Source organism: Hypanus sabinus, chromosome 7 (assembly GCF_030144855.1).
Source record: "Hypanus sabinus isolate sHypSab1 chromosome 7, sHypSab1.hap1, whole genome shotgun sequence".
Classification (NCBI taxonomy): domain Eukaryota; kingdom Metazoa; phylum Chordata; class Chondrichthyes; order Myliobatiformes; family Dasyatidae; genus Hypanus; species Hypanus sabinus.
In genome coordinates this window covers 54,541,857-54,564,452 of record NC_082712.1, presented here as the reverse complement: position 1 = coordinate 54,564,452, position 22,596 = coordinate 54,541,857, and the positions used below count along the sequence as shown (strand labels likewise).

The 22,596-nt window shown below is 37.4% G+C and overlaps 1 protein-coding gene across 12 annotated transcripts in view; it reads left to right on the top strand.

The window, feature by feature from the left end:
• LOC132396778 (multiple PDZ domain protein) overlaps nucleotides 1-22,596 on the top strand; it is a 202,091-nt gene that overhangs the window by 11,469 nt on the left and 168,026 nt on the right. For all 12 annotated transcript variants that reach the window (XR_009513123.1, XM_059974662.1, XM_059974663.1 and 9 more), the window contains exons 2-3: nucleotides 18,375-18,445; nucleotides 20,799-20,965. Coding sequence is in view for 11 of the 12 variants with exons in the window: in XM_059974662.1 (XP_059830645.1) it covers nucleotides 18,430-18,445; nucleotides 20,799-20,965 (183 nt within the window). In the remaining variant the exon portion in view is untranslated. The remainder of the gene's footprint in view (nucleotides 1-18,374; nucleotides 18,446-20,798; nucleotides 20,966-22,596) is intronic.

The window sequence follows — 22,596 nt, the reverse complement described above, 5'->3', positions numbered from 1 at the left end:
AGTTGAAGCTGAGCCCTGCTTATAGATAGAAATGGAAGAGGTCAAAGTATTATTCACCATGAACACCCACAAAGTATTTTATCACAATCATAGGCTTATTTTTGAAGTAGCATCTGTACCTGCACTCTGGCAGAAAGCTATGGACCAGGTACTGCAAGGCTGCCCAGGCACTCGATGTTACCTGGATAGCATCATTGTTATTGGTGACTGAGGACATTTCCAAAATCTCAAGACTGTCTTAAAAAGATTAGAAGATTATGGGCTCAGAGCATAACGCGATGTGTAAATTCTTTAAGCCAAGCATTACTTACTGTGGTCATACCATTGACGCACAAGGATTACACAAGTTTGCTGAGAAAACTCAAGCAGTGGTGGATGCCTTAAGGCCATACAACAGGTGATAGTTGTGGTCCTTTTTAGGATTTGTCAATTACTGTAACAGGTTCCTGCCAAACCTGATACTGTGCCCCATGCCTTGAACTCATTACTACAGATTGGGAAGAAGTGGCAATGGATAAAGTAGTGTGAGGTGGCTTACCAAATGCCAAGGAAGTAGTGATGTCAGACACTGTATTCGCACATTATGATCCACGATGTCCAGTGAAGCTTGCCTGTGACACTTCGCCTTATGGTACAGGTGCACTCATGTCACATGTCATGAGTGCTGGAAGTGAATGCCCCATAGCCTTAGCATCATGTTCCCTTACAGCTGCAAAGAAAAATTTTGCACAGATTGACAGGCTTTGAGTCTGATTTGGGGTGTAAAATGTTTCTACCAGCACATGTAAAGGAGAGAGTTTACCATCATTACTGTTTATTTTCAATCCATAGAAGGGTGTTCCACCAACAGCAAAAGAATGAATGTGGAGATGGGCTCTGTTTCTTCTGAGGACACAATTACAAGATCAAATTCAAGAGGATGACTCATCATGGAAATGCTGATGGATTGTCCCATTTACCCTTGGAAAAGTAAATAACTAAAATATTTACACTAGGGTTCACTCCTCTTGACATATTCTTCATAATGCAAATCTTGAGTCTCTCTGTTAAGACAGAGGTGATCCAAAGGGAAACTAAAGCAGACACCAGATGGTCTCAGGACTACATGGAAACCCAAAATGGCTGGAATGTGCTGCAGAAATTCTGCTTCCCCCATTTTTACCATCATTGGGTTGAATTTGCTCTAGACAGAGATTGCTTACGTGGGGATTGAGATTTGTTATACCATCCAGGTTGAGGGCTGAAGTTTTAGAGTGCATGCTGGTCATCTAGCCCTGGTCAAAATGAAAATATTGGCTTGAAGCATTGGTGGCTTAGGATAAATCAACAGGTTGAGCAGCTTGCCATGCATTGTTCAGGATGCCAAGATCAGAGTCTCTCCATCTCTAGAAATAGAACATAGTAAACCTACAGCACAATACAGGCCCTTTGGCCCACAAAGTTGCACCGAACATGTCCCTGCCTTAGAAATTACTAGGCTTACCCATAGCCCTCTATTTTTCTAAGCTCCACGTACCTATCCAAAAGTTTCTTAAAAAACCCTATCATATTCACCTCCACCACCGTTGCTGGCAGCCCATTCCACACACTCACCACTCTGAGTAAAATACTTACCCCTGACATCTCCTCTGCACCTACTCCCCAGCATCTAAACCTGTGTCCTCTTGTGGCAACCATTTCATCCCTGGGAAAAAGCCTCTGACTATCCACACGATCAATGCCTCTCATCTTCTTGTATACCTCTATCAGGTCACCTCTCAATCTCTCTTGCTCCAATGAGAAAAGGCCAAGTTCACTCAACCTATTCTCATAAGGCATGCTCCCCAATCCAGGCAACATCCTTGTAAATCTCTTCTGCATCTTTTCCATGGCTTCCACATCCTTCCTGTAGTGAGGCAACCAGAACTGAGCACAATACTCCAAGTGGGGTCTGACCGGGGTCCTATATAGCTGCAACATTACCTCTCGACTCCTAAATTCAATTCCACGATTGATGAAGGCCAATACAACGTACGCCGCCTTAACCACAGAATCAACCTGTGCAGCTTCTTTGAGAATCCTATGGACTCAGACCTCAAGATCCCTCTGATCCTCCACGCTGCCAAGAGTCTTACCATGAATACTATATTCTGCCATCATATTTGACCTACCAAAATGAACCACTTCACACTTAACTGGGTTGAATTCCATCTGCCACTTTTCAGCCCAGTTTTGCATCCTATCAATGTCCTGCGGTACCCCTGACGGCCCTCCACACTATCCACAACACCTCCAACCTTTGTGTCACCAGCAAACTTACTAACCCATCCCTCCACTTCCTCTTCCAGGTCATTGTCCTGTCAGAGTTTTCACGTAGATTTTGCCAGCTCATTCGTGGGTGCAAATTTCTTGGCAGTGGTGGATACAGCTACAAAGCAGTCAGAAGTGTTCTCAGTATACTCCCATACAGCCTTGTACGCTATTGATGAGTTGACAAGCCTCTTCTCAAGGGCTGGTGTTAGTCAATGACAATGGACCACAGGTTGTTGTGGAACAGTTTCAATCATTCCTGAACATGAATGACATAAGACATACTGCATCTGCACCATACCACCCAGCTACAGATGGCTTGGCGGAGAGATTTGTTTAGAGTCTAAAGAACACATTGTGAACAATGTCAGCAGAACACTGCGCTGAATAAGAAACTCGCCAATTTTTTTCTTTGCACATCGGAACACAGCACACTGCACAATCAGCAACTCACCAGCTATGTTGTTCCTGGGTCATCTCTTGCACTTGCGCTTGGATATCCTCAAACTAATTGCAGAAGAAGTATGCAGGAGAAACCACTGACACAGATTGAGGGCCCTTCAAACAAGCCATTTTGATGTTTCACTGCTGGACCAGCAGTCCTGGTGAGGGACTACAGAGATGATCAAAAGTGGGCACTTGGACTGAATAAGGACAGAACTAGATCACTTGCCTACACAGTGGAGATTATGTCTGATGTCATCTGGAGATGACATCAATCAGATGAGAACAGAGTCAATTGTTAGAGAGGAAGGTGTCCAGAGTTTTCAGAACCACTTCCTGCAGTCCCAGAGCCAACTCCTATAACCATCTCGATGGAGGCCTCAGCATTTAACATTGTTTCACAGTCACAGGTGTCACCTGCCAAGCAGAGTGACCCCTCTTGTCGGTAAAGACATTATCCCACAAGAGTAAAAAATCCTCCACAGTAATGAAATCTTCAGGCCTGAATGGCATAATTTAATATTTATTCTGTTGTGGAGGTCATATTATTTGTTCTTTACGTGCTGTGTTGTCTGACGTGGGCAATCATGGTTTTTCCATGACCATAATTGCTCTTGGCGAATGGTTTACCATTACTTTCTGGACAGTGTCTTTACAAGACAGGTGACCTCAGCCATTATCAATACTCTTCAGATATTGCCTGGTGTTAGTGGTTGCAGAACCAGAACTTGTGATATGCACCAGCTGCTCATACGCCCATCCACTACCTGCTTCTGTGTCTTCACATGACCCTGATTTGAGGCTACCTCAAGGTGACCTTGGGCAAGGTGTACATAATTCATAATGACTTTTAAGTATATAAATGGCACTTGTCATTGTGGTACCATGTCATATGTGAGCACCTTGCTGATATGTGTGACATCCTATTTGACATTGAACTCAGTTCCTGATATCAGTCTACTTAATCCCCCTGCAGCACTACATATCTGAGCTCTCTGCTTATGCCCATTTGCATTTATTGCTCATTTTTCCTATTGTAGTTTTAATGTTTCCAATGTTTTTCTTCTGCTTTGTATAGTCAAATTAGACTTTTATAAACTAAAACATCTATTTGTTTTTGTGTCCCATTCAGTTATTAACTGTTGCAAACTGATCGACATTAGTTTCTGGACAGCAGTGATCAATCTTTTGCATGTTTCTCATCTCCCTCAGGCCCAAAATCATTCCAATACTGCCATGCTGTACATTTGCCCACTCCCTTTATGTTACCAATAGTGCCTTAATCTGACTGCTGAAATCCTGGAATTAACTTTCTAAATACCCATCTCTTCACTTTCTCCTTTAGGAACTCATAGCCAGTTACAACTTGCATCTTTAGTTGAAATCTTAGCTTTTTAATTTTTCTCTTCATTTTTAACCTTTTGTTTTAACTCTGCGAGATGTTGTTGCTTTTGGAATGGTGTTTGAAGCATCTAATTTAATGACTGATGAAATTAGCTTCTAAACCACTGTCATCCTAAATGTAATTGTTGCTTCTCTTTTACCAAAATAAACTATAGTATGTCATCCCTAAAATGAATCAGTATCAGATATGCTATGATATTTATTGTCTTTGCGGCAGCTGTACAATGCAATGTGTAATTCAGAAGAATGAGAGGGGATCTTATAGAAGCAGACAAAATTTTAAAAGGAATAGAGACGATAGAAGTAGGAAAGTTGTTTCCATTGGTAGGTGAAACTAGAGCTAGGGGATATTGCCTTAAGATTCAGGGGAGAAGATTTAGGACGGAGATGAGGAGAATCTGTGGAATTCTCTGTCCAGGGAGGCAGTTGAGGCTTCCTCACTAAATATATTTTATAAACAGTTAGAAAGGTTTTTACATAGTAAGGGAATTAAGGGTTATGGGGAAAAGGCAGGTGCAGCTGAGTTTATGGACAGATCAGCTATGATCTTATTGAATGGTGGGGCAGGCTCGATGGGCCGGATGGCCTACTCCTGCACCTATTTCTTATGTTCTTATAATAGAAACAAAACTGAATTGCACTAAGTATATATATATTAAATAGTTAACTAAGTAGTGCAAAAATAGAAACAAAAAAGTAGTGAGGTAGTATTCATAGGTTCAATGTCCATTCAGAAATCGGATGGCAGAGGGGAAGAGGCTGTTCCTGAATCATGGAGAGTGTGCTGTCAAGCTTCTGTGTCACCTCCCTGAAGGTAGCAATGAGAATAAGGCATGAACTGGGTGATGGGAGTCCTTAATGATGAACACTGCCCTTTTGAGATCTCGCTCCTTGAAGATGTCCTGGGTTCTATGGAGGCTAATGCCTATGATGGAGCTGACTAAGTTTACAACTCTGTGCAGCTTATTTAGATCCTGTGCTGTTTGGCCTGCTGAGTTTGTCAGGCATTTTGTATAGGTCACCACTTAGAGAAGCTTCCTTTAAATTATGTTCCTTTTTGTTTAAGTTTTCTTTTATTTATTTAGATAAAACAGCACAGTAACATGTCCTTCTCGCAGCTTCAAAGGCGAGGGGAGTTGCAATTTTGGTTAATAAAACTTTACCAGTTAAAATACAAAATGTATTAATTGATTCTGCGGGGAGATATGTAATACATCGTCAAATTTTTTTCAGAACTATGGACTCTTAGGAATATTTATGCAACAAATGAAAATGATATAAAATATATGCAAGAGGCCTTTTTGAATTTGGCTGACGCACATGACAAAATATTTATAGGCGGAGATTTTAATTTTTGTCTAGACCCAGTTTTAGATAGATCAACAAAGGTTGTTACAAAATCAAAAGTAGCAAAATTAACTTTATCATTGATGAAAGATTTAAATTTGATATGTGGAGAAGAATTAATCCAAAAGAAAGAGATTACTCATTTTATTCAAATAGACATAAAACTTATTCAAGGATAGATTTTTTCCTATTATCAACGAATATTCAAGACAGAGTGAAAAATATGGAATATAAAGCAAGAATATTGTCAGAACATTCCCCCTTGATAATGATGGATAAAGAGGAATTGATTTACAGATGGAGATTTAATTCAATGTTATTAAAAACGTCAAGATTTTTGTGATTTCATGAAAAAGCTGATTCAGTTTTTTTAGGTACAAATTTACATTCAGTTGATGATAAATTTATAGTATGGGAAGCAATGAAGGCATATTTGAGAGGCCAGATAATAAGTTATACTTCTAAAATTAAGAAGGAATATATGGTAGAAATAGATCAATTGGAGAAAAAGATTACAAAATTAGAAAAAGAATCTCAAAGATATATGGCAGAAGAAAAACAAAGACATCTTAACAAGAAGTTACAATATAATACACTTCAGACATATTGAACAGAAAAAGCAATTATGAGAACTAGGTGAAAGATCACACAAGATTCTTGCTTGGCAGTTAAAAACAGACCAGATTTCCAAAACGATAAATGCAATTAGAACCAGTGTAAATAAAATTACTTATAAACCTTTAGAAATTAATGAAACTTTTAAGAATTTTTATTCTGAACTGTATTAATCAGAATCACAAAACGATAATGTCGAGATAGAAAGGTTTTTATCACAAATAACTCTTCCAAAATTGAATTCGGAAGAACAGAAGGGATTAGATATGCCTTTTACATTAAAAGAGGTCGAAGAAGCTCTAGGATCACTTCATAGTAATAAATCCCCAGGAGAAGATGGCTTTCCGCCCGAATTTTATAAAAAGTTTAAAGATTTACTAATTCTTCCTCTTACGGAGTTAATATACCAAGCGGAAAGAACGCATAAACTTCCAGAATCTTTTTCGACAGCTATTTTAATATTATTGCCAAAAAAAGATAGAGATCTTTTAAAACCAACATCATATAGACCTATTTCTTTGTTGAATACTGACTATAAAATAATAGCAAAAATTTTATCTAATAGATTATCTAAATACTTAACCAAAATTAATACATATGGATCAAACAGGATTTATTAAAAATAGACAATCGGCAGATAATGTAACTCGGTTACTTAGCATAATTCATTTGGCACAAAAGAGGGAGGAAATGAGTGTGGCAGTTGCCTTAGATGCAGAAAAAGCACTTAATAGATTGGAATGGGATTTTTTATTTAAGGTATTGGAAAAATATGCATTGGGAGTATCTTTTATAAAATGGAATAAAACCTTAAATACTAATCCCAAAGCTAAAGTAGTGACAAATGGTCAAATTTCAACATCATTTCAGTTTACAAGGTCAACTAGACAAGGTTGTCCATTATTATCTGCTTTATTTCTGTTGGCAATAGAACCATTAGCTGAATTAATTAGAACAGACCCAGATATTATGGGTTTCAGAGTTAACCAGGAAGAATATAAGATTAATTTATTTGCTGATGATGTTTTGCTTTATTTAACAAACCCATTGTATTTGCTGTGTAAATTATCTTCTAGATTGGAAGAATATGGGAAAATATCAGGTTACAAAATAAATTGGGATAAAAGTGAAATTCTACCCCTTACTAAAGGAGATTGTAGTCATTGTTGACTAATAACTCAATATAGATGGCCGATAAATGGTATAGAATATTTAAGTATAAGAGTTGATAATGATATAAAGAATTTATATAAATTAAATTATTTACCATTATTGAAAAAAATTCAAGAAGATCTTGATAAATGGATGACGTTATCAATAACATTAGTAGGCAGAGTAAATGCTGTAAAAATGCATATATTCCCTAGATTACAATATTTATTTCAAACACTACCAATACAATTACTGCAGAAGTTTTTTCAAGAGTTAAATAAATGTGTGAGGAAGTTCCTTTGGAAAGGTAAGATGTCAAGAATATCGTTGGAAAAATTGACATGGAAATTTGACCTATGAGAGTTACAACTTCCAAACTTAAGAATTATTATAAAGCAAATCAACTTAGATTTATTGCATCTTTTTTTGATGAAGATAAACTGGCATGGATTAGAATAGAATTAGATAAAATAGGAGAAAATGTTCCAGAAGATTTTATATATAAGTGGGAATCTAAATGGATACGGGAAAAGAAAGAATCTCCTATATTAAGACATTTGATTGACTTACGGGATAAGATAAATGTTGATGATGAGATAAAGAAATCTTTATTAGCAAAGAATAAACTTATTCCTTTTACAATGGATAACCAACTTCTATACAATTGGTTTCAAAAGGGGATTAGATATATAGGAGATTGTTTTGAAGGAGGTATATTAATGTCATTTGATCAATTAAAGAATCAATACAAAATATCAAACAACACTCTTTTTTGTTATTTCCAATTAAGGGCTTATTTAAGAGATAAATTGGGTCAAACAGTGTTATTGCGGAAACGTAATGAAATAGAAACTTTAATTCAAAAAGGAAAAATTTTAAAAATTATTTCTTGTATGTATAGTTTGATTCAAAAACAGGCAATTAAACAAGGAATTCATAAGTCAAGACAAAAATGGGAAACTGATTTGAATATTAAAATTGAAGAAACAGGTTGGTCAAGACTATGTCTTTTTTTTAATTAGTTTTTTAATACATTTTCTACATCGCTACAGATAAAAAAAACCCAGATCAAAATGAAGAACATTGATACAGTGCAAAAATAAACATACTATAATAATATGGTACAAAAAAAGATAATTGAGAAAGCACCAAAATTGAAGACATGTAAAATTAGTATCCTCCCCAAGACCCGCAACACAAAAAAAAGAGAACTCCAGACCAACCACAACACAATATAGAGGATATAAATCAGGACATTCAAACCCCCAAAACTGTAAATACACTTAGCAACAGAAGATATTAATGTCTACTACCAAAAAAAAGGAGCTGAAAGCAAGGGACCAGGGAAAAAACCTTAGTTAAGAGGAAGGTTATGGAAGTACTCAATAAAAGGTCCCCAGACCTTATGGACCTTTATATCCGAATTAAGAACTGAATAATGAATTTTTTCAAGGTCTAAGCAGGCCATAATATCGTTAAGCCATTGAGCATGCATGGGCGGGGCAACATCTCTCCATCTAAGGAGGATTAAATGTCTAGCCAGGAGAGAAGCAAAAGATAATATTTGATACTCAGTCGAACTCAGACGTGAATCTGTCTCACCCCAGAAACCAAACAAAGCAATTAAAGGGTTAGGTTCTAGGTGGTGATTCAGAATATACGATAACGTTATGAAGACATCTTTCCAAAATTTCTCCAAGCTAGGACAAAACCAGTACATATGAATGAGAGAGGCCTCACCCCTTTTGCATTTATCACAAAGCGGACTAATGTTAGGGTAAAATTGAGATAATTTAGATTTAGACATATGGGCTCTATGAACAATCTTAAACTGTAAAAGGCAATGGTGAGCACAAAGAGAGGTTGAATGAACCGATTTGAGAATCGAGTCCCAAGTCTCATCAAGACTATGTCTTGACAGTATGACAAATACAACAAATGCCTAGTTAAGATTAGTGCAACATAATTTTTTACATCAATTATATATTACACTACAAAAAATAAATAAATTAAACCCAAATTTATTTGATCAATGTTTCCAATGTAATCAAGAAATTGGTACTTTTTTACACTCTACTTGATCTTGTTTTACAATTCAACCGTTTTGGACAAATTTAAGAATTTTATTGGAACAAATTATTGGAACACAACTTCCACATAATCCAACATTATTTTTACTAGGCGATATTGAAGGGATAAAACCGAAATCCAAACTGAGTAAATATCAGAAAGAATTCATAAAAATTACATTGGCAGTAGCCAAAAAGGCTGTTGCAGTTACTTGGAAATCGGATTCATACTTAAGTATAGATCGTTGGAAGAATGAAATTTTTAGCTGCATTACTTATAATTTAAGAGATAAATATGAAATATTTCTGAAAATTTGGCACCCTTATTTACAAAAGATAGGATTAAATATATAGGTGCTCCGAGGATAAAATTATTGGTTATCTGGGGAAATAAATATATATACTAAAGCTATTATGATCTCCATGAAGCATGTGGGGATCTTCCGAAATCCAGGCATTCTTTCTTTTTTCTTCTCTCTTTTTCTCTTTCTACAGGGATATGTTAGGAGGGAGGGGTTGATTTTTTTTTATAGTTTTTTCCTTCTGTAACCTATTTGAAAATTCAATAAAAAAATTTATAAAATTACAAAGCAGAGAATAAATGCTTATTTTTTGGTTGGCGTTAGTGGAGAATTGCATGCTTCAGTACTTAGCTCTCTGCTGTATATAATTTATTTTAACAAAAAGGTGTTGCCTTTAAAATTGATGTGAAGTTTTTCTACAGAGTGGTGAATACCTATACCAAGTTTTCAGAGGACATAGTCAAGGCAGGAACAATTACAGCATTTAAAGGGCTTTTGGACAGATACTTGTATAAGAAATGCATAGAGTGATACAGGCTTGCAAATGGGCTTAGTTCAGATAGGCATCATGATTGGTGGAAAGCGACAGTTTCTTTGTATGCTAGGATCTAGTTCATCTGAAAGATATTCAGATTGTCAGCCTGATCTGTCCCACAATAATAGTTATGCAGCCCTGAATTAGATTGATTCTGGGGATAGTGAGTGGTCAGGTTTCATTATGAGGCATGTTTGAATATAGTTGGCATACACCTTCTGTGCTGTAGACAAAATAATGGAGCATGATAGTTTTTGAGAGGTATTAACAAACTGATAGGCTGCTTCCTCTAGCCAGAGTGTCAAAGTTGAGAAGCTATATTCTCGAGATTAAGATTAGTTACTTATGGATTGAAAAATGAACATTTCTTTACACATAAATTGAAACTTTCATCATTCCCTAGTGATATGGTTACTCTTATTCAATCTGACATACTTTTGAGGGCATATATGTATGATGTTGATGAATTAACCTCTCTTCTGAAAAGAATGGTTAGCTGCACAAAGTTGATATAATGGACAGACATGTTAGTATTGGTTTTCCTGCCTCCATGTAAAAATGGAGCATTTAAAACATGTAAGAAGCCAAGACTACAGAATAATTAATTAGCAAACTTGTGCCTGTATTGACTTATTTAGACAGGAAGAAGTACCTAGAAACTAGTAATCGAAACAGATTTAGCTAACCACATTTCTAAAGCCACAAACAGCAGTTACAAATTTGAAATTTATCAAATTTGTCGGAAAAAACTTTAAAGCCTTCTCACTTTCCTCTTTTGGTTTGGAGAAAGTTCCTCCTACTGTCTTTTTGTTCATGAAACAGTCCAGGTTCCATACCTACACTGGGAACGCTTCCCAACTCTTTCTGTGCTACATAAACGACTAAATTGATGTTGCTTCCTGAACCCTTCCTGAGCTCTTCAATTTTATTGACTTTGCCTCCAACTTCCACCCAGCTGTCAAATTTACTTGTCCATCTTGGACACCTCTCCTCCCTTTCTCTATCTCTGTCTCCATCTTTGGATCATTGATCATTGATAATGTTTTATAAACTTACTGGCTCTCCCAGCTATATTGAATATATCTCCTCTTTTCATCCTGTCGCTTGTAAAAATGCTATTCCCTTTTATCAGTTCCTCTGTCTCCACCGCATCTGTTCTCAGGATGATGTTTTCCATTCCAGGACATCTGAGATGTCTCCCTCCTTCAAAAAAACATAATGTCTGCCGTCTTCAATGGGATTCTAAACACATCTTTCATGCTCTGCTTTATGCAGGGATTATTCTTACCCGACTCCTTTGTCTACTCGTTTCTCTACTCGTTTCTCCCTACTGATCTCCCACCTGACGCTTAGCCCTGCAAGCAGAAGTGCTACACCTGCCCAAAACCTTTCTCCACACCAACATTCAGGGCCCTACGTAGTCCTTCCTGGTGAAGCAGCATTTTACCTGCAGGTCTGTTGATGTCATCTACTGTATCTCCTGCTTTTAGTGAGTTCTTCGATGAGACCCAATGTATATTAGGGACTGCTTTGTTGAGCATCTTTGGTCCATCTGCTACAAAAGCAGCATTTTCTTGGTGGCCGCCCATTTGATTCTACTTCCCATCCCTAATTCGCCCCATGGCAGCCTCTGTTGCCACGACGAGGCCACTCTCTGGTTGGAGGAGGAATACCTTGTATTCCATCTGGGTAGCCTCCAATCTGATGGCATGAACATTGACTTCTCTAACTTACAGTGATTTTTCTCCTCTCCCCTCTCCTCCTCTCTTTTTGCTCCAGATTTCCAGCATTTTCAGAATCTCTTATGTTTTCTTTAAAGCCTAGGTTTTGTTCTCATTTAAGCTCTCCAGTGTTAATGAGTGCTGTATTCCGGTTTACTGCTGTAGCTAAAGTATTGTTCAACGAAAACAACAAAAACATTTAAAAATTATTATAAAATAATAGGCATAAAGCATTGTCCAGAACTTGGCATGATTTAATTATTTTATATCCAGGCTTGACTGAATTCATGCTCTATTGCTAATTATTTTTAGTCATTTCTCTTCATTTGTATTAATTCAAGTTTACAGAGTTGCCTTAAGTACAGATGTGTAGACCAATGTTTTATAACGACAATACCCACATATTAACATATAAAGCGTGAATCTATCTACATAGGTTAAAATCAACCTACTTCAATTCATTTTGTACTTTTGCCAGTAGTGTTATCTGTTTAAGAAAGAAAATTGCGAAATGCAAAAGACAAGAAGTCATTTGTCTGAGTTCAGAATTTGCTAGTTCCAACAAACTGATCTAGTTTTTGAAATTTTTTCTAACTTGAGTTAGTCTTTACATTTGAGCAAGACGTTTGGCTATCCAAGTAAGTTGTCAGTGAAGTGCATGTTTGTATAGAATTTTCCTCAGTGATCCAGATGATCTTTCTAGCTGCATAGCATTGCCTTTGACAATCAATATCCACTGTGAAATACTAGAAAATGTAAACATCCCTCTTCAAATCCTTCATCATTCTTCAGGAAAACATCCTTCGTCAGGAAAACATCCTTCGTCAAAGGCAGAAATAGATAATGTACCAGAACAACCTTTGGCACAAAGTTCAAAAGTTCAGTGTTCAAATTAAATTTATCATTATAGAGTCATAGAGAAGTACAACACAGAAACAGACCCTTTGGCCCATCTAGTACGTGCCAAAACCATTTAAGCTGCCTACTCCCACCGACCTGCACTGGGACCAGAGTCCTCCATATCCATGTACATATCTGAACTTCTCTTAAACGTTGAACTTGAGCTTACATGCATCACTTGTGCTAGCAGCTATTTCCACACTGTCACAACTTTCTGAGTGATGAAGTTTCCCCATGTACTCTGCTTAAACTTCTCATCTTTTAACCCTTAACCCATGACCTTTAGTTGTTCCATCCAACCGAAGTGGAAAAAGCCTGCTTGCAATTGCCTTATCTATACCTCTCATAATTTTGTATACTTCTATCAAATCTGAATCTTCAATGTTCTAACGCATACAGTCCTAACCTATTCAATCTTTCCTTATAACTCAGGTCCTCCAGACCTGGCAACATCCTTGTAAATTTTGCTGTGCTCTTTCAACCTTGTTTACAACTTTCCTGTAGGTAGGTGACCAAAACTTCACACAATACTCCTAAGCTAGGCCTTACCAATATCTTATGCAACTTCAACATAACATCTGATTTCCTGTACTCAATACATTGATTTATTAAGGCCAATGTGCCAAAAGCTTTCTTTACAACCCTATCTGCCTGTGAAGCCACTTTCAACGAATTATGAACCTTTATTTTGAAATCCTTTTGTACTACCACACTCCTCGGTGCCTTATCGTTTAATCACTGTTTTAGACCTATCCAGGTTGGTCCTACAGAAGTGCAAAACCTTGCATTTGTCTGCATTATATTCCATCTGCCATTTTTCAAATGATTTTTCCAGCTGATGCAAATCCCACTGCAAGCCACGGAAGCCTTCCTCACTATCCAGTACACCTCCAGTCTTGGTGTCATCCACAAATTTGCTGATCCAGATAACCACATTAGCGTCCAAATTATTGATATAGATGGCAAACAGCAAAGGACACAGCACTGATCCCTGTGGCACACTGCTAGTCACAGGCCTCCAGGCAGAGAGGTAACCCCTCTAATACCACTCTTTGGCTTCTCCCACAAAGACAGTGTCTAATTCAATTTACTACCTCGTCCTGAATGCTGAGCAACTGAACCTTGATCAGCCTGTCATGTGGGACTTTGTAAATTGCCTTACTAAAGTCCATGTAGACAATATTCACTGCCTTGACTTCATCCTCTTTCCTGTAACTTTGTCAAAAAAAAACTCTGTAAGATTGGTTACACATGACATACAATTCCAGAAGCTATGTTGACTATCCAAGTACCTGTATATCCATTCCCTTAGAATACCTACTAATAACTTTCCCATAACTGATGCCACTGGCCCATAATTTCCTGGTTTACGTTTAGAGCTTTTTTTAAAGTATTTTTTAAAAGTATTTTTCAGTAGTTTTTCCTGTGGGCTGCCTACAGAATGTAGCCATATTACACCAGTGCCGTTTTGGCAGAATGAGCAAGAACTCCCAAGGACTCAGATCTGCAATTAGACTTAAGCATCTAAGAAAGAACAAATGCGCATCCTTCCTCCTTCAGAGACGTGGGCAGTGAAAGCCATCGCAAAGCACTGGAGAAGTATGAAGGCTGTCTTTGCAAAATCTTCCAAATCTGTGGGTAGGTGAATCAATATGAGTGCCCTTTTCCAGACAATTAACCACAGGATTGAGGCTATGTTCATGATTAACTACTATGTAGTGTGAGCCATTTTGGTTGCATACCCAGAACCAGACTGCAAACTCCTGAATTCTGAAGGATAGAAAAAAAGATACAAGAACCTTCTCAAAGTGCTTTTGGAAAATAAATGGTGTTCTTATCAATCAAGAGGCTCTCTGATTTGTGACTATCAAGATGGATAGGTCACAATGTAAAAAATCTGAGCACCAGGCAAAGCCGAAGCACAAAATACACAACATAAACAATCAATCTGCTTGGCCTGTCGAGCATTACTTGCAGAAGTACCTGTAGATCCTGCATCGGATTCATCAACACCTTGGAACCCACTGAATTAAATGTAACTTTTGTTCAAAAATCTCTTCTTGAGAAGGTGTTTTATGTGCCATGTACGTGAAAAAATTATACTCGTGGTTTTCTGTACCTCAGGGAAAATACTGTAGTTGTGTGATATTAGAGGCTTGATAGTGGTGTCTGACAATTCTCAGCTGGCAAAGATAAATTCCATATCTAACGTTGGGGAACATAGTTGCCTTGTGTTTGATATGGAACTAAAACAAAGGTCCATTTGGACTTCATTACCCTGATGCACATGCTTCTCTGTATCTCTTGAGGTGATCTGCAACTTGCAGTTCACCCTAAGCCGAGTGCGAGTATCAGGAGCACATTTGTTTCAATTTACAAGTGCACTGCATGGATTTTCTCTCAGACCCGTAAGCGGAGGATACCTAATGGTGTAGTTCCTGCAATTTTCGATTGTTTTAGGCCAGCTGCATAATTTTACTGCTTTGTTTGAAGTAACTGCGGCAGATTGATATGTAAGAAAAGCAGTTACAAACTGCAGCAAGCCTGGAAACCCAGCAATATGTAACAATACAGATCTGAAGTAGTTGTTTCTTGAACAGAATTCTCTGGAAGAAAACTTGCACTGCTCATTGACATACTCAGAAATTATACCACAAATCAGTTGATGTTGCAGAAATAGTCGACTATAATTGTTAAACCTTTTCCCCATGATAAAGATGTCAATATATGGAATATGTTGCAGAACTAGGTGAGTTTTCTTGAAGTCCAGGTGTTTAATGAACGTCACAAAATAGCTCTTCACCCATGTTCTGCTATCTTTTTTAACACATCTTAATCCAAGTTGTTATGGTCACTGATGTGCACTGATGAAAATATGCTTTTAACAAAATTGCATTGCAGATCTATTTTTATTGCAACAAAACACTGAGAACATGAATTTCTTGGATGGTAGGATTGAGTAGCTTCATCAATTGAAGAAGATAATTTCATACTGTGCAAGTTACTTAATCATTGCTTAGAGATTAACAAAAATATCAACAGTTTTTATTCTTCCTTCGAATGGCTTTCTGGACAGATATGCTGGTGCATATTTGCAAAGTGTTCCAAATACTGTTTCAGAACAAATGGGCGTCTCTTTAGAACTGAGGTAAGGGATTTCTTCAGCCAAAGTCTGGTGAATCTGTGGAACTTCTTACCACAGAGGGCTGTGCAGATCAAATCATTGGTTGTATTTAAGGTAGAGATTGATTGGTAAGAGGGTTAAGGAGAAAAGGAGAGAGAAATAGTTTGAGTTAAAAATACCAGCCATAATTGAATGGCAGAATGGATTTGATGAGCCAATTGGTTTAATCTTCGTATGTTTGCTGGTTTTATGGCTTGAACCCTGTGTTGCATTCATGGGAATTGCCTTTGTGCAATATATATTCAAAATGAATAACTGCTTCCTTATGTTTTCTCATTCTTCCCAACCAAGCTTCTATTATAATTTATCCTTTTAATTTCAAATGAGCCTTGCTACTTAAGTAATCAGTGATGCAGTTTGCCTTTTGGGTTACTTCTATCTTGTAAGTTTTGCATCTTAAAATTGACTGATTTCCCTTTCCAGCGCAAGTTTTAATTCTAAATCAAATAACTTATTGCAGTATTAATTACTGTTTTGACTCCCAATTTGAAACTTAGCCTTAATAACAAAAATTACAATTAAAATATTTAACTGCCCGAAAAATATTACTGCTTAACTCTAAAAATGTGCCATTCAACTGAGTGACGTGCAGCATAAATAATTCATTTTCACTCTGGAGAAGTTACTTATGGAGAAATTACCCCTTAGATGAATGAAACCTAATACTTATTTATGCAGATATTATTACCAGTCTTTGATTGTGATGTGAAATCAAATATAAAATTTTATGGTGTTAATAAATGATGAACCCTGTCAAGCTTATGTACGTTGTAAACATCAGAATTTGACTATGGGGTAGCAAAATGGCCCAACTAGTCAGATTGCTGCCTCACAGCTGCAGTGATCCAGGTTTGATTCTGGCATCCAGTGTGATCTATGGGGAATTTCCATCTTCTCTCTGTGACTGTTTGGGTTTCCTCCAGATTATTGTTTTCTCCCAAATCAATCATGTCAGTGTCTGGTTGAATCTAAAAGGGATTTGATGGGAATGGAGAAAGAATAAAATAAGCAAGGATAGGATTTTTGTGTTGCTCGATAGACTCCACATACTCGGTGTGCAAACGGGACCCATGCTGAACCTCTCTATGACTTTTGACTCTGAGGTTGAATTATAGTTGCTAATTCCATTTTGATATCAGAACTTTATCATATAATATTTGACCTGGTGAAATCCATGTGTATCTCCCTTCCTTCTTCTCACTCTCCCTGTCTCCATCCCTTCCTGCTGTCTTTCTCCCTTTCCAGTTTGTGCTTCTCAGGAGTTACTGAGTTTCAGGGGTCTTTTCAGAAGCTCTGATGCTGTCATCTTTACAATCTGTATTTCAGTTGTACATACTCAATAAGTAGTTGAAGTTACAATAGCTTTCATAGCCTTCATGCTGCATGTGTATGTAGGCCATTTTTTCCAAGATGCTGGTGATGGCACTTCGGATACTGTAGTTTTGAGATTTGTAACCAAATTATGATGGTCTTTCCTGCTGTATTGTTATTGATGGGATTACCTCGAGGTAACTGAAGGTAAGCTGTGTCTGTCCCAATGTTGCACCAAGTTATACAAATTGCTGGGACACAGTGTTGTGTTACAAGCCTCTGGACATGAGATTTTCATTTGTTTTTGTGATTATAGTAGGGCATGTTTTGTTTCTCCACCTAAGTAGATACAATACAATGCTGTGCCGAACATGCACTTAGTTTAGAAATTACCTAGGGCTACCCATAGCCCTCTAGTTTTCTAAGCTCCAAGTACCAATCCAGGAGTACTTTACCAAACCACTTTTGGTACTTTAAAATACATTGCTACAGGACACTGGTCAGACTCCACTTGGAGTACTGTGCTCAGTTCTGGTCACCTCACTACTGGAAGGATGTGGAAACTACAGAAAGAGCGCAGAGGAGATCTACGAGGATGTTGCCTCAATTGGGTAACGTGCCTTATGAGACTAGATTGAGTGTACTTGACCTTTTCTCTTTGGAGCAACGGTGGATGAGAGGTGACCTGATGGAGGTGTATAAGATGATGAGAGGCATTGGCCGTGTGGATAGTCAGATGCTTTTTCCCAGGGATGAAATGGCTAGTATGAGAGGGCATAGTTATAAGGTGCTTGAAAGTAGGGACAGAGGAGATGTCAGGGGTAAGTTTTTTATGCAGAGTGGTGAGTGTGTGGAATGGGCTGCCGGTGACGTAGTGGAGGTGGATACGATAAATTCTTTCAAGAGACTCCTGGATTGGTACTTGGAGCTTAGAAAACTAGAGGGCTATGGGTAACCCTAGGTAATTTCTAAACTAAGTGCATGTTCGGCACAGCATTGTATTGTTCTGTCGGGTTTTTTTTATTATTAATTATGAGCTTTAACAAGTTTCCTAGGTATAATTATATATTGCAATATGATTATTTTTACATTTCTTTTCAGGAGTGGCTTAATGTTCTGATTCTAGTGGTTTTGATTTTACCTTGATACTGGAAAAATGTTGGAAGGCTTGGGTAAGTTCTCTCAATTATCATGTTTTGTAAATAAAATAGTTCTTGTTAATTAATAGTGTAACTGAAAATGTATAATAGTGCGGATGCTACTCTTGTGTACTTCCCTATACAATGCAGTGTGTGGGTAATGTCCACGGACTTTCGACATGAAAATAGTTTTGTAGAAGTGGGATAATAATTACATAGTACTTATGCCTCCAAGAGCTGGCGGAAGAGTGTATGTTTCTGATTTGCGTTTAAATATCAAACACTTTTTCATGTTTCATTTAAAACGTACCCACAGTAAAAGTTATCAGTGCTTATAAAATATTAGGTGTCAGATAAAATCTTTATACAGAGAATATTGGTTTACTTTAGAAAAACAAAATAGGTAATTAAAAGAGTTTGTTTGATGAGGTACCTAAAGGTTTCTAAAGTAAACCTAAAGGTACCTCATCATCCTTTCTGAGGTGGACAATATGTCTAAGACACTGAATTAATACTTCACACCATCCTTCACAAAGTGCAACCAGTGGAGTATTGGAGATATTTGAAAGGTTGGCTGAATCACCAAGTAGAGAGTAATCGGTCCAATGGATCTGGTGAATGAATACAATCTTTAGTGGCATCTGCCAGATTTCTGAAGTTATGAGAAGCTGCAGAATGTTATTTCTATGTATAGAGTTGAAGCCGAGGGAAAAATCTGGTACCTGCAAGACAGGCAGCTTCAGGCCGCAAGTGAATCTACAATTGCAAGCAGTAATCCAGGAACAAATGCTATTTTTAAGTTCTTGGCTAATAAATTAAAATCCAACTTGACTGAATTCTTTGTAGCTTATTTGTAAATGAATTACTTTCCCAGTCTCTCAAACTAATTTCCATACCATTGAGTGGAAATATTTCTGTTTCTTTATTGCCGTTCAGTTAATATCCAACGACTTGCACATAAAATAATTTTGAGAGTACAGGTCTTCTGAAAATTATGACTGCCCGACTTTTGGACAGCTGATACATGTGAATAAACGTTTGGAAAACTTGTGTAATGGTTGGGAATGGATTGGCAGGGTTGTAGCCATCATCTGTTGGGTGGGAACAGGGCATTGCCATGTGCATTTTTTCCCCGCACAGCAGTCAGGGCTGAGTCAAGCTGGGCAGAGGTGTAATTGCCAAGCAGACTCACTCAGGTTATTGATATTTCACATAAACAGCCCTGTTGTAATTGGGAACTGCCTATGCCCTTACCAAAACAACATTTCAAGTAGACAGCTCACGAACAATCAAGAATGAGGACTAAATGCTGGTTATGTTGGCAATGATCATATTGTGATAGTTGGAAGTATTATGAACTCTCAATATGCCCTGAGAAATTACCACATAGGAGAGGTTGGCTAAATTGAAGTTTATGGAACTAAACAAAGAAATAAACATGTATATGTATAAATGCATGATTGCAAACTGGTGAAAAAATCAAAGGCAGACCATAGAGGTGAGAGTTCTTTCAAACTGGAATAACGTGTTTAGTGATGTTCATAAGGGCTTTGTTATAGTAACATTGTTGTATATATTAATGCATTATTTCAAAATTTAGTGAGGACATTACGATAAATTTTAAAAAATCAGAAGTATGGTGATGTATTTGAGGAAGTCACAAATTGTAGAAATGGGCATTTTGAATTTGAATTTCAATTAATTATATTACATTGACTAATACTAGGATTAATTATTGAATGAACTTAGCCAAATAAGATAAAGCTCGCTGCAAGTGTGCAGTTATCCCATTGATGGATCAGTTTGAAGGATTGATTAAGCATCCATCTGTTTTATTATCTGGACTGAAAAATAGATGGAGGTACAGTGTATAGCCAATATAACAAGGTGGTGGAAAGGTACAGAGCAAGAGTTGGCAGGTGTTAGATGGACCTGGAGGTGGTCTACCTCCCTGATCCACCTATCATCCCCTCACCTGGATCTACCTGTAATCTGCCAGCTGGTGCTCCACCTTTCCCTCCACTTTTTAATATCACCTTTCTACCTTTCAGTCCAGATGACCTAAAATGTTGATTGCCCATTTCCCTCCATTGATGCTGCTGAGTTCCTCTAGTATTTTGTCAAATTGTCCTAATTTACTGGACTTTATCTATTTATACTCAATGTGCAGAATGTAGATGCATATCATCAATCATAATTGCTTTGTATATGAGAAGACTCCTCTGTGGGTTGGTTTATATGTACTTGTGACATTTTGGAGGGACAGCAGCAGCACCACCCATAGTAATGTTGCACTTCTGAAAAATCCAAAGAAAATGTTGTTAAATTTGTGATACTGAAAGTTATGTAGACCAAAAGTAGAAAATCATTTCGATTGCATTTGTAGATATCCAGCGTACTTTGTTGGCTGTGGAGCGGTTACAGGCCAAACTACGAGAAAAAGGAGATGCAGCAAATGAAGAGAAATTAACCTTATTGAGATCTGTGCTGCAGAGCCCACTCTTCAACCAGATCTTGAATCTACAGAGCTCTGTGCAACAGTTGAAAGATCAGGTGAAATGCAACTTTACATTAAGGACTGTATTAAAACTGACTTATTTTCATTACTAATGATAACCTTGTGTTATGGAGCATGCTATGGTCATTTCATGTTTATGAGAGCACCCAGAGGAAACACACACACTCAGAGGGAGGACATACAAGCTCCTTATACTCCCCCTCCCCCCCTCCCCCCATTTTCCTGTAACCTTTAATTATCCTGCTACATAACAATCTATTTTACTGTATCTTCAGTTTAATGAGGCCATCTCTACTGCTTCTTTGGGCAGAGACTTCCACAGATTCGGTACTCTCTGGAATAAGCAGTCTCTCAACCCAGCCTGAATCTATTTCCCAATTCTTAAGGCTGTCTCTCCTGGTTCTTGTATCACCCACCAGTGCAAACAGCTGACCTGCCTCTATCTTATCTATCCCTTTATATGTTTGTGTAAGATCCCTTCTCATTCTTCTGAATTCCAGCAAATATCATCCCAATTTGCTCTGTCGCTCCTTGTAGGGTAAACTCCTCATCCTCTGGAATCAATTTATTAAACCTCCTCTGTACCACCTCCAATCCACAAGTAAGGCAGACTAGAAATGCATGCAGTACCCGGATCCAGCCTCATTAATACTGTGTAATGTTGTGGTATAACCTCCCTGCTCTTAAATTCAAAGAAGGTCAATATTCCATTTGCTTTCCTGATAACTGGTTTGTACCTGTAAACCAATGTTTATGATTCATCCACAAGCACTTCCAAGTCTCTCTACATTTCAGCATTTAATTAATCTTCTATTTTTAGTTTCAAAATGGATGAGCTTGCATTTACTAACACTCAATTTCACTTGCTCCATCGCAGAACAGTTACCACAACTATGGGCTCACTTTCAAAGTCTCTTCATTGCATGTTCTTAATATTTTTTGCTTTTTAATTTTGTTTTTCTTTTTGAGTTTGCAGTTTGTTTTATTTTGCCCATTGCTTGTTTGTCTATCCTCTTCAGCGCGGTCTTTCATTGATTCTTGTATTTACTGTGAATGCCAGAAAGCATATAAATCTCAGGGTTGTATATGATGTATATGACTTCAATAATAAATTTAAATGTTGAACTTTGTATTCTATCTGCCAACCCCTTGCCCACTACTTATTTATTTATTATAATTATATTTTTCCCTCTGCTATATTATGTATTGCAGTTAACTGCTGCTACTAAGTTATCAAATTTCATGACACATGCCAGTGATAATAAACCTGACTCTGATTCTGATTCACTTAACCTATCTATATCACTCTGCATACTGTCCACTTCCCTTAAAGAATTTGTTTTTCCATTCAGTTCAGCATCAAAAAAAGTTGGATGTTCTTTGTCATATGAAGAGAGATTAAAATTGGTTGAACAACAAACTGCTATAATGCTTTCTATGGTACATCTATAAAAATTGGCTAGTTTGCTTTCTTATCCATGGCATTTGTGTTTGGACAGGGCAGTCTAATTTCTTCAGCTCAGTAGCATTGTTGTGAGCAGAAGCATGTGCACTGATGATCAGTGCCTGCTTCTCCGTTGTAGGAACATTGCTTTCAGCTTTTCAAGAAGAGTGAATCTATTTAAAAGCATAGTGCATTGTTTGCTTGATTTACTATTAGAAGTAA